The sequence below is a fragment of the Electrophorus electricus genome, chromosome 6, assembly GCF_041902795.1.
Source record: "Electrophorus electricus isolate QZ-2024a chromosome 6, ASM4190279v1, whole genome shotgun sequence".
NCBI lineage: Eukaryota > Metazoa > Chordata > Actinopteri > Gymnotiformes > Gymnotidae > Electrophorus > Electrophorus electricus.
In genome coordinates, this window is record NC_137502.1 from 12,893,729 (window position 1) to 12,907,500 (window position 13,772).

General features: G+C 40.2%; 1 protein-coding gene across 12 annotated transcripts in view; it reads right to left on the bottom strand.

Annotated features, from left to right (window-relative positions):
- Positions 1-13,772, bottom strand: part of plekha7a (pleckstrin homology domain containing, family A member 7a) — a 75,747-nt gene that overhangs the window by 40,518 nt on the left and 21,457 nt on the right. The window contains exon 1 of one of the 12 annotated variants that reach the window (XM_081715536.1): positions 12,790-13,339. The exons of the other annotated variants lie outside the window; for them this stretch is intronic. Within the exon in view, the coding sequence (XP_081571662.1) occupies positions 12,790-12,860 (71 nt within the window). The 5' untranslated portion in view covers positions 12,861-13,339. Of the gene's footprint in view, positions 1-12,789; positions 13,340-13,772 lie in introns of those variants that run through there. 12 annotated transcript variants of the gene reach the window in all.

Below are 13,772 nucleotides of genomic sequence, written 5' to 3' on the forward strand. Positions count from 1 at the left end.
AGAATGTGAATTTAAGTACAAATTATGCAGATGACGCAGCATTCAAATGAGGATTAGATAAGATGTTCTCAAACATTTACAGCATTTAGTTGATGCTTTTATCCAAAGTGACTTAAAATTCTGACTGAACACAACTTGAGTAACTGAGGGTTAAAGACCTTTACCAGAGGCCCAACATTGGCAACTTGGCAGTGGCCAGGCTTGTACTGGCAACCTTCTGATTACTAGCCAAGTACCTTAACCAGAAGATAATGACTTAATGGTTAAATGTGGAATTTGAATATTTCTGAAACAAGTCTAATGAATATTCCTTGCTGTCATGGAATGCCCGCCTCCCCTGAGTCATATGGTTGGGCCCACCACGTACAGTGGGAGGGCTGTTCTATTTGTAACCACACCTGCAGACACCTGCACCTCATCTGTCTAAATGTATATAAACCCGTGGCAAAAAGTGCAAAGTGTTAGTTATTGTTGACGTAGCGTGTGGATGTAACGTGTTGATGTTTCATGGTAATGTTACATGTTTTCGATATTGTTAACTGTGTTCGTGTTTGTTTACTGTCAACCGTTTCATGTTCGTATTAACGTTTGTAATGCTTGTTAAATGTACGTCCCAGTCGCTGGAGTCTGTGCATCCTGCCCCTCGCCCTGCAGCACTCGGGCCACCACGCGTTACACTTGCATAAATAAATAAAGCCTCTAACATTTTCTGAAAAAAACTCAAACCCTATTTTGTTCTAAACTCTTTTATTCTTTTAAAACCTTTTTAATTTGAGGACCCTGTAACAGTAAAGACATACTACAGATTGAGGCTCACTGTGAAAAAGTTCAAATGTCAAAAATGTTGTATTTCATGAAGTGTCAAGAGAGTGGTGGAAGTCAGCAGAGTTGCCTTGGGCAGCGCTGGAGGTAAAGGGCTTTCTAGACAATTCTCATGGGTACCTCAGGGTATATGTTGTCATGGCAGTGACATCATATAGTTTGAAGGGGCATCTGCAGTATAGTGTTACATAGTAATAGAGTATATAAGGATAGGGCAATTGAGTTATACAGGTAATCTATTTACAGAATGGCCAATATTTCTAAAAAATAAAAATAAAATAACATTTTTAAAAAAGGGATTTTCTTTGATTAAGAATGTATTTCATAAACTTTCAATAGCCTTGAAAATCAAAGAGCAATAGTAAGGTTCTCAGATTATTTGTATTCACACGACATACTACAGTTAGATGTAAAAGCCATGTTTATCGACAATATAAAGGTGACGTTTCTGTAAAGGTACGCTCCTCTTCCCACGCATTACGTAGTACGGCCCACCACGTGCTGGTTTTGTTTTTGTTGATGTTCTCACTGTGACTGCCCCTTATGTACAACAGGCCCCTCTTGTCAACATTCTAACAAGTTATTGTTACACCTGCACCCTGTTAAGCGTATCATTTGTGTATGTATTTAACCCCCTGTGTTTGTAGCGTTGGTTGTCGATCATTGTTCACAACTGTTGTCGTGGCCCTGTTCACGCGCATCGTTTATATCGCGCTGGTCTTTGTCTTCAGTAGTCTGTTTTACTTGAGTGCCATATTGTTTATTGTTCGTATTTGTCATTCGTGGTTTGTTTTCGTTTCGTTTCGTTTGTGTACGTCGAATGCTTCTGCTGCTAAATACAATGGGTTACAGAGTAGATGTAAAGCAAAAAAAACCTATACTATATTATTTAGTAGTATACGTGTCACGGTAGGGCCCCCTCCTCCTAGACGTCTCCCTCTGTGTTCATTTGTATGGCCACGCCCTCCCCGTGTACACGTTTTATGTCGTTATCGTGCGTGTATATAAGGTCTTGTTTAGCCGTTGATGTTTGTCGGTGTTTAACCTTAAGTTAGCCTGTGAGCTACCTTGTCTTTGTTGTGTGTGAATAAACGTATTACTGTGTTCAACACGGTTCGCTCCTGCATCCTGCTTAGCCTACAATATATAGCTTACAATATATAGTTATAGTATTACAGTATAGTATTATTAATAGTTATATATTACTATTAGGTATCATAATATAATAATAATAATAATAATAATAATAATAATAATAATACTATTAGGTTTAATGTAAGTTATATATATATATATATATATAGTTGACTCCTACATAAGCACTCATCATTTCAGGGTGGAAGCTATCAGGTCATAGGAGACACCTAGAGATGATGCTGCCAGTTGCCTGTGAATCCCCATGGGGGAAAAAAAGTGCCCACATCCTCTGTGAGAATTAAGATAGGGTGAAAAATCAAAGTGTGTACCAGATTCTTCAAAATAGAGCAAATATTTGAGCCTCACTGTAGAAAATCTGTTCAAATTACATAGCATGCAGCTACTCCTGCCAATGCAGCAATGGGAAGTACAACAACAAAACATAAAACCAAATCCAATCTAATGATTTACCATACAGAAACACATCATCTGTAGCTTGGACTAACATTTGACTAACAGCTAGTCTCCCGAGTCAATGAACCCATCAAGTGTGATTATGGTCCGGACACAAGCCATTAGCGCTCTCCACTACACTTGTGCCACTAATGGGTCTGACAGAGCCTGCTGGTCCCATTCGGTGTTGCATTGCCTCAGGGTACTGTTGATAGTCTCATCCTGCTCCTGAATTCCAACAGACCAAGAAAGATATACCACGTCCAGCTATCATTATACTTGTATGCTTCAACAATCAAAGGCTAACTGTTTGTGTGATTGCTACAAAAAAGAACATATTTCAGGACAGACTGAATAATAGCAGCTGGCAGGCTATTGTAATAAAACCCACTGAAAACCCAAACAAAACCACTTCAAAGCAATGTCAAAATTTGTCTGAAAGCATATGATGACATATTTATTAGTCTAACTGAATTAGTTTACACAGACAGAGTTATCCTGCAAACCAAAAATAAGTCTAATAACTAATAATCCCATCTTCAAAAAACAACATTCCAAATATTGATTAATAGCTAGCTAAGTTTAGGGCATTTGAAGCTACTGAATTGAGGCCCTGGTACCAGAGATAAGGTTCCTAGGGTTATGAAGGTTACCAGAGTCTGCTTACACTCTGGGCAGTCTCCCTCAGCATCTAGGCAGTCACCCTCAGCAAAGTGATCCGTTCACTCCTAAGCATCCCTAAACTTAGGGATGTTTACGCTCTGTGACACTGTGTTTAGCTTGTGTTGCCTACACACACTGTATCTGCCTTGGTTGGCATCTCTCTTTCTTTCTTAATTACTCATTGCACTGTATTTAGTTTCTGATTTGCTGGACGGAGATACATCGCTAATAAAAGGGCTGGAATGACCTCTCCGTGTTCCCCCTAACTTCAGTAGATTACTTTAGTAAAATGGGAGTGATATTTGTATATTTGTGAAGATCTATACTGTGATACTAGCCTGAACGTTTGTTGTTTTGAACTGTGATCACTCCCAAAGTTTGATTTCCAAAGCGAAAATGTCAGAGATACAAAAATAGAACAATGGACTACTATTGTGTGGCTGTAGTGAAGCAAGGCTCTATGGTATGGCCTACCTAAATGGTTTGACAGCCAGCCCAATGCACTTATTTGCTATTGTATACAAATAATTATTTGCTATTGTACCAATAATTAAATGTGCAATAAACCATGTCCCACTGCTTAGGATACTGCACACAGAGATCAGGATAAGAAACGGAACAGACTTAAAATAGCTGCCAACTGCTGCAGGCTCACTGGAAGCTCATCTGTCTCTGTGTGGAATAGATGGAGGTTTTGTAACCGAAGAGGGCAAAGAGAAGCGCACAGGATTTTAACCATAAGACCAGAGGAGCAGGAAACAGTTAGAAAGATGCTTTGTGGCTAAATCCTCATCCAGCCGACCACTTGTTCTGCCAAATATGTTGTTCCCTCCTGCTACAATCTGCTGCAGATATGAGTCACTCTCACACACACACACAGACATACAGACACACACACACATGTACTGAGGTACACTATATTCACTAGCATTTGTTTCAAACTAAATTTCATTACTGAGACAAATCAAGGCTGATTAAGAAGTACAGATAAATAACTGCCACATTGTTTCTCTGACCAGTGGTCACAGAATTAGGGCCTGACAGAAGAACATATTAGATTCCAGCTAGATCAAATGCTGGATTGGATCAAATGCTATCAGTTGTTAAAATTCACCTCTCATGAACAACATCGAGGGTACCAACCTGATGCAGAAGAAACTGATCCTTGTTTAGCTGTCTTAGCAACTTCTTAGTTAGCAACTTCTTACTACCATTGCAAGGGATATAATGTGCAGTAATGGTCCAACATGTCTGGGATGTTGATGCAATTTGTTTTTCTGTTGCAGTCATTGTTTTATTCATGCAGTGACATTTAATGTGCATTGGGGATGGATAAAGCATATGGTTGCAATCACAAATTAATGGCTCTAGAAAGAAATGTGGCATTGTAGTACCGGCATTCCTGTTCATTTTAAAATCTACTTTATAGTTGAGACACCTTTATTTTATCATTCAACATTTAGCTGGGCCCAGTGTAAACTAGGTTTACACCTGAAAGCCATACAAAACCAGCTCGGGATTCATTATAATCATCATGTATAGGTCTTACAATACAAAAATGTTCTCCTGATTGTACATTTGAGTTACACTTTGTTGGGGAGAAGGGGGGGATACAATTTAAGCATGAGCCAGACCCAGAGGTAGTCACTACCACATCTCAAAAACAAAGCTAGCAGATAAATGATGCTGTCATTTTTAGTAATTTCTTGATTTATACATCAGTCAGAGCTATGCATTTTCAAACAAGGAATCAAGGAGGATGATGCAGACATTTTTGTGAAAGGAAGGGTTATACGTGAATTCTTGATTTGACTTCACACTACAGTATTTTACTTGTTATAAACAGATACATGCCCAAATTGGATATACAAAATATCTAAAGCAAAAAAAAAAAAAAAAAAAAAAAACTATAAAGTTGAAACAGGATCATGTAGTAAAAGATTCCTAAGTCATACATGAAAAATGCAGCTACTAATTATAGATCTTAAATTTATCAACAAATTAATAGTGCACAGTACTGTGTAATATTTCAGATAACTGCAACATTCAAGTTCAAGTTCGGTTTATTCCTCACATACGTTCTATCAAGATAATAATTATTTTATTAATTTTTACTGTGTAAAATATCAGGAATAACCAATGAATATTGTGAAGTTATTCTGATGAGCTACAACATTTCCAATAAAAGTTGTCACGGTCCCTAGCCTGGACTCCATCTCTCAGCATTCACCTGTTGCCAGCTGCCCGGTCACTTAACCCAGATACTCCAATGATCACACTCTTATCAGATCAACCTCCCCTGATTACTGATTATTTTCACCATCATCATCACACATCTGTCTATTTAAACCTGTCTGTTCCTTGCAAGGTACTGCCATGATTATAACATGCATACTAAGCAATCTTTAACCATGTCACATTAGGGGTTCAGTAGTGTGTTTTAATATATCGCACGGCATATCATTATCACTACACTGTAGTATATTCAAAATATGTATGTGTATTGTATAACCCTAATAGCTCTGGCGATATCTCAGTATATGTCCATTTGTGAGTGGCATGGCAGACCTCACTGTTCATTTACAGCATTTAGCTGACACTTTTATCAAAAGCACCTTAAAATCATGACTGAACACAACTTGGGAAACTGATGGTTAAGGGCCTTGCTCAGGGGCAACCCAGAGGTGGTGGGGCTTGAACCAACAACTTTCTGATTACAAGTCAAGTACCTTAACCACTGAGCTACCACTGCCCTGGTCAACATTCTTGGAGGTGTTGTGGACACCTACCAACTACCTGAGGACCACTGTGATGAGCTTGTAAGGTTGTGGTTTCTATTATGAAGTGAGTGAAGTGAGTAGGACGGGCCCTATGTGAAACTATAATGGTTTGGAACAAGATATCTGACAACTTATCCTGTGCATAATTACAATCGTCTATCTAATTTACCTAGTAAATGCTGTGAATGGGGCAGCTGACAACAGGGGAAAGACCTTGTAGCTTGGAGAGGCAGCTGACAAGAGAAAATAGACCCTAGAGGGGCTGTCATGGGCTAGCAACTCATGGTTGCAGCACCCATGGCTTGTTCAACCATGTACACCTCTCGAAGCTACAATGAGGCAGATAAATGTGATACCCCAGGAGTCTGCGAGACTGGGGTGGAAGATGAGTCACAGGAGGATTACTACTGACTTGACTTTATGGCGGTTCTGATTACAAGAAAAGAGATAAATATAGAGCTAACTAGGCTGGAAGACGAAGGAAAGAGATTGCAGATGTGCATGTGTGGACTGAAAAAGGTTGATGTTAGTGGGGACTGAGGATTCATCAAGGAAAGAAGATGTGCATGGATGAGGGAGTACAGGGTGCCCACAATGAGCAATGCTATGGAATTGCACATTGGATGAAGTCCAGTAGCAGATTACATTCCACTTTTCATAGACTATCAATACTTCTGCTACTACAGAGGAGAATTAAAGCATAGATATACAGGAAAGTGAATGGGAGAAAAATGATGTTAGTCTGAAGAATTGTAGCAAGCAAGAGAGGATGAAACAGTTGGTGAAAGAAAAAGAAAGAGTTTAGTTATTTATGAATATGGGATGGAAAGATTTGGTATTTTGCAGGAAAAGTAAAGGACACAAGGCATAATGAAGTCAGTTGTTAAGGTCACTTAGAAAACAGTGGAGGTAAGATGATGTGTAGGAAAGACAGGGTATTAATACACTACAGAAAGAGATGAAGTAGGTTGGTGGTAGTGAAGAGAGCAGTGGGCTTGAAAAAAAGGAGTAAAAAGAAGGAGTGTGCTAGGACAACTTTCTTTAGGGATCCGTTTAAGTTTGTGAAGATCTTATTTAGTATGGCGAAGTCTGGGAGGCTAAAAGTTGGAAAGAAGGACAGAGAAGCATTTGGGACAGTGTATAGCGCAACTGAAGTTTTGAAGTTATTATGGAATATGATGGTCATAATGTAGAATAAAAGAATTATACCAAAAGAGTAGAGAAGAGCAGGGGGTATTTTATACCAAGAGAGTAGGATGGTGTTGGTATTGAGCAGTTTCAGTCTAAAAGCTTTCTTAATACGGAGGGTAATATTTTCTTTAATGTGATCGCACGGAGATTGGCTGAATAAGTTAATTGATACACCAATGCAAAAGGGAGGAATATTTTTAGGCTTTGTAGGATATTTGGAGCATAGAAGTATGATCTGGCATCAGATTCAGACAGCAAAGAAAAAGGGTAGGGACTTATATGTGGTTTTTCTAGATTTGGTTTATTAGATCAGTACTGAATAATTTCTTATGGAAAGCATTCAGGTTCTTCTAGATACCGGATAGGATTAATAGGCTGGTTAAGGCTTATTTTGAAGATATTCCAAAACAAACGAAACAAATACATATGTTTATTCACACGGAAACAAGTACTACATAGCAATGAAGCTAACGTAACATCAAACACCGACAACAGACAACAGAACCATAGAGGTTTATATACACACACATAAATGACAAGCAATTACAAACAAGTGTGACACATGGGGGGCATGGTCACATGGACGAACACACACACACACACACACACAAACAAACGTGGGGAGACAGTTGAAAGGAGGGGCCGTACCGTGACACAGGATTAGGGCCAGGTGAGGGTTAGGATTAGGTTTTGGGTTGAAGTTAAGGTTTTGGTCTGAAATTAAGGCTAGTTTGAGTTGGGTTGGTTTGAGGTCTGATCACTAGTGTCTGACTCTTGAATTGCTCCACTTGTAAACTTGACTGCGATTGTATCCAAACTTTTGTCTGATTTATTCAAAATGTTATAGATACTCTGTTAAGAGTTTATTAATCCTCTATAAAGGACCACTCAAAGTGTTACTGGAAATGGTGTACGCTATTAATAGCATCGAGAAATGATTTGTATTATGAAAATATGGTGCCTCTAGTTCGACATGCTGCCTGGTATTACATGGCCATGGATTATGAGGTTGTGATTACTGAAGTAGAGAGGCTGAAGAGTATTATGAATTTGGCTATAAGGAAGTTACGTTGTCTAAGCAATGTGCCATGGTAAGGGAGGATGTGCTGGAGCTATGGCTGATAAGTTTATTTGAGGAAATTTAAATGTGCTAAGGGAAGTCATGATATGATTTTGTTAGGGATAAAAGGACTTTGCCAGTCACATTAGCAGGGAGAAACTGGCATCTGTGAGGGGTGGTACAATCATCTACGAGTACATTGGAGCATAGAGATTTGGTAGGGCAGGTGGAAAGCAGAAAAGCAGGGCTTGGGTCAGGTGATTCATAGAAAATATTTAATAAGGCCACATCGCTAGGGAGAAGACAAATCATTACTAGTTTTATATATGAACAAGAAGAGGAAGCAAAATGTATAGCTTTGCAGGGAAACAGACAAATGATTTGTTGGGCAAGTTTATAGAAATGGAGAATCACATGATGAGAGTTAAAGGCAATGGATGTGAGACAGGTTAAGTTTTTGCTTAGAGCATCTTACAACATCCTTCCAGCTCTGCAAAATCTTGGACAGTAGCTAGATGTAAATTATGTATGGGAGGTATGATGGTGAAGCATATTTTATCAGCATGTAAGGTTAGTTTGTCGCAAAGAGCTTAATTCAACGCAACACAGAAGAAGGGAGGTACCTACCTAATGGCTACTATAAAGAACATGTGAGGCTGCGAGTGGGCTGAGCCCTGCTAATGGTTTAACACAGGATATCTGAAATGTTATCCTGTGTATAATTACAATTATCTGTGTCCTCATCTGTACCCAATCATCTCCGATCAAAATGCCTGTTTTACCTTCTACTCAGCTTTATAACAATGCTTTATGACCAAAAAATAGGTTTCCAATCTGAATATTGTTTTGAGTTGGGGGGGGGGGGGGGGGGAGGAGCATGGATTAGCTGTTTGTACTAAATAAAGTTCACAAAATTGAAATTAAATACACAAATACATGGACAATGAATACACATTTATGATATTGAGAAGTAAAACAGAGTACCACTCATTATTAAAAGTGACTTCCACATATTAAACAAAGCCTTATTGTTACACCTGCATTGTTAAGTTCAAGAAATAATTGAATGATGCTCATGAATCAGGTTCTTTTTTGTGTTTTCTACAAATGCCCTCTTCGTTTCTCATAGTACATAAATATCTTCTGTCCTAATAGAGTTTGTGCATGAAACTCAGAGATGACAGAAATGAAGTGCCACAGAAGGCCCTAGAGGCACCATCTCAAAAGTCAAAAGTGATTCCAAATAATATCTGCTCAGGCTAGGCACTGATCTCAATATGGTTTGGGGAGATCATTAGATACAATACTTGCTGCATCTCTCTCAGATCCCTCACAAATATATCTTTTTACAGAGGTAAGTGGTGCTCATTTCACTATTCCCCCGATTCTGTTCTAAAATAACATATCAATTAGTGGGCTTTGGGATGCCACGGGCCTTTACTGCTCCAGAGATGCTTCAGGTGCTTTAAGACATCCATGTGGGTACAGTGATTGCACCCAAAGATATTGCAGATTATGATGGATCTGCCACCAAAGAGACAACAGTATTACCCAGAGGCCCTAAGAGACCCTCATAAAGGGCTAGCATGAATAAGTAATGAAGGGCACAGATGTGCGCGCGCACACACACACACACACACACAAACACACACACACACACACACACACACACACACACGCACACACACGCACACACACACACACGCACACACACACACACAAACACACACACACACACACACACACACACACACACACGTGGCACCTGAGTGTCTGTGCTAAGCTGCATACCAGGTCCCTTCTGGGACAGCGACATTTAAATGTCAAACAGACAGGCGTGAGAAGCGTATTGAACACTCATTATAATTTGACAGTATTAGAATCACAGATGCAGGAGGATTTGACATCTGCTAAACACAGAATGCTTTCCTTCATGAAAAAAGCATTCACAGCATAAAAACAAATCACAAGTACAAATATTCAAGATAAAACTCAGAAGCTCTCCCTAACATAAGCTTTAAAGGGTCTCACCTCCCTCTCATCCCAAGATGATGAAAGACTACTTATTTGTTATTATTTGAGGTTATTATAGCATTTCCCTTTCACTCACAGCACCATTTAGTGTCCTTTGAATGACCACAAACAAAGCATGCTGAGCTGGGCTTATCCCACTAGGCTCTGGTACCCGTTTTCTACTAACCAAAGTCAAACTCTTCTAGGTTCTGAACTGGTGGACAATGAGAAGCCATCAAACAGATGGAGAAAAGGTGGGAGGGATGCGTCTGAATTTAATTTGCTATTTCCATGGTTCACTTCAATGACATGTCCACATCTGGGTCACCCCCTCAATGATCTTTGATCCTCACAATCATGTGGTTAAATCAGAAGCAAGAAGGAGCTTCTGCCTGATTATCACCAGTCAGGCTCAGACATGACAAACCCCACCCCCCTTTTTCAATCTTCTGTGAGGCTTGAACTCTCAGTCCACTGTCGCCAGGATCTGTGCTAGGGATGAAACTGGCTCACGGTCCAGCCGCAGGGGCAGATTGGTTTTCTGGACATGTCGCTCTCTAGAAATGGCACAAGCTGTCAGACTGAAAGACTGCTGTAAGCTCCTATTTTTGAGTCAGGTACAAATGGGAAAAACAGAGTGGCAGGCACTTACATAAGGCCTGAAGTAATGCACATGGGAAGTTTACTGCATATACCAGGTAACATTGCAGGAAAACATTTAAGGGATTTGGGCTGGGTTATCTTGATCTAATCCTTCACAAGCAGTGTTGTTTGGCAGCCGGGAGAATAAGAGCTGGCCAGGTAAACCCTGTACTAGAGTGGTAATGTGATGAGTCAGTTCTTGGAGATAATGCACTTCTAAACCCCTGCATTGTAGCCATCCAAATCCATTTACTATAAAGCAACAAGCAGGTCAACTTGTAGAACACTCACATAGCAAGTCATACTGCTTCCCTATGAGAATAAGACTGCATGAAGACACTAGCATATTTTCAAGTAATAATAATAATAGTAATTCCTTTTATTTGTACATCACCTTTTCTCACACTTTCTCATTGTTGATTTACAATAATATCCAAACAATAAAAGCTCTACAGTGAAACCTCTTGATATTTAAGATAGTCTGCTAACTTGGTGAGGCCATCCCATAGTCCTTCCTGCCGGGATCAGCAGGCTGGGACAAAATTGGCTGGGATTGGGAAGCTCACTTCTTTAATGCTGACTGAAACAGACAGCAGCATTCCTTTAGGAATTCACCTCTCAGAAGCAGGCTGGTGTTTATCACCTCCACTGCAGCTGTCAATTGTCCAAAAGGATCATTTCAATCACTGGGTCTTAACAGAATGGAAATTTATAAAGTTCTAAAATGGTCCCAGAGCATTGATATATGGTTGAAAACAATTAACCCATTAAATAGTTTAAATTTGTAAATTTGCCATCCAAGTTAAATCCAAACATCCTTAACTATACCCTGCACAAAGTTAAGAAAGAAAAAAAAAGACAAACACTGAGAAAGGCGGAGCTGATGATGCGTCAGTCACTGTTGCAGCCATCTGATAAGGGTCATTACATAATTACAGCATGGCGCATAACCTGTGGTTTGCTGCCAGAACATCACTCTTTAGTGTTTCAATGTTCCTTAGTGCCAGACAATAAACAGCACTTAAGAAAGCACATCCTTAAATGCCTTTAAAACTGGGCCCTATTACTGGGCGCATGCAGACAGGGTTGGGTATTGTGAATTTTAAAAGTTGTCAGGCTAAGGTAACCAGATTACAAACTAATAGCAAGAGCAAACTGCATATTCATTCATTCACAATAAGGAATTAAAATAAAATGTGATATTTTGCTGACTGGAGAATACTATTGGCTCTTTGATAGATGCTCTGACAGAAAATTCTATTAAATGAAAATGTGCTGAGAAAACACAAATACTACATGCACACAGAGCAAGAAGAAAGAGGGACATTGTTATAAGCTATATTTTTCAGCACACCTCTGACTGTGTGCAAATAGCACTTTATCAACTAGACTTATCTGGGTGTGTACCACAGTGGGAAAAACGTTCCTCATGGATCAACGTCTCCCAAAAAAGCAAACATTTTTTAATATACATGCCATAATAATTGCTATAAATCATATTTCTTTATCTTCCCACAAGAAGATTAGTGTGCTTAGTATTAACACAATCTGACCAGAAAGCATACACTTCAGGTAAAGACTACACTGATTCCACATATCTGTGACATGATCTTGGCGACGCTGAACCACTTCCACTGAATTAACTAATCCAGCCAGTTCAACCAGCCCCAAACGTCAGTTGGAAATTTCTGACCGACATGCAGAGCTGAAACTCCTGCTTACAATTTACACAGTCAAACATTTGCCACGTAGTACAGACAGATCCAACTGTACAGGCTTATGCTTTAGGCCAATCCAACTGCAATAGGGTCTACTAAAGGGAGAGTCCATAATAAAGTCCATTGAAAAAAGTTCCACTAAAAAGCTATTTCAACAGGTCTTTTATAGAATATGAAGATATGGTTTTATGCCTCCACCAACTTAAAACCAGGAAACCAAACTTAACCATTCATTTCCATGCTGTAGTGGCTCCTAACAGGTTCATGAGAGAAGGCCATGTGCAAGTGCAAGAGAGGGAAAGACACCCACCTGCAGGGCACATGGTAGAAAGGGTGTCCATAGTTAGGTGTCTGTTTGGAATAGCCTGATTGAGTCCACATGGCTCCTCTGTAATCCAAATGATTCCAAGTGCCACAGACTCCCTTACGGATGGAAGGCTAGCGAGCTACATGTACAAAAAGTTCAACCTGGTTGCTTTAAAAAAAAAGGAGAGAGAGAAGGGCAGAAAGAAATAGAGACAGGAAGAAAGAGACTGAGTGTGAGAGAGAGAGAGAGAGAGAGAGAGAGAGAGAGAGAGAGAGAGAGAAGTCTGTAGGGAGGAAATAGAGAATGAAAACCGTGAGAGAGCTGAAGAGGCTCTTCTACTATTGCAGCGTTCTGCAGCCTGCCAGGGCTGTCCCTCAGCACAGAGCTGCTTGGAGGCTACAGCGCACTACAGCCACCCGTCCAGAGCAGGGAAACAAGAGCGGATGCTCCAGGAACTGCCTGTATACCCCACACACACTCTTGCTCGTCTGCTCGCCTGCCTGCCTGCGAGGAGCCTCCGGTCTCCGGTTCTGTCTGCTTCTTCCCTGAGTCACTCCGACACCAGTCTCAGCATGCACCCCCCCCCCCCCCCCCCGCCACACACACACACACACACACACACACACACGCACACATGCACACACACGCGCACACACACGCAAGCTCTGCTGACGTACCACTGCACACATGCAGAGAGGGAGGGAGAGAGGGAGGGGACAAAAAGAGTAAACCTGCCCTTTGAAAATCGCTCACAGTGAGAGAAACTAGTCGCATTACTGTGTATATCTTTCCTCTGAGGACATGGATTTGATACTGAGAGGTTAATAAGTCATTCTTTCTCATGGTACTATTGTCAATATGCTGGATCAAACGTCATTCTTGCAGTGTTTGCAATAATTCCAATTTAATGGCAGAACTGTTTTTCTTCGATCAAACAGAATTGAACTAATCCGAATTCAACTGAACTGAAAGAGGTGGTGGGAGAA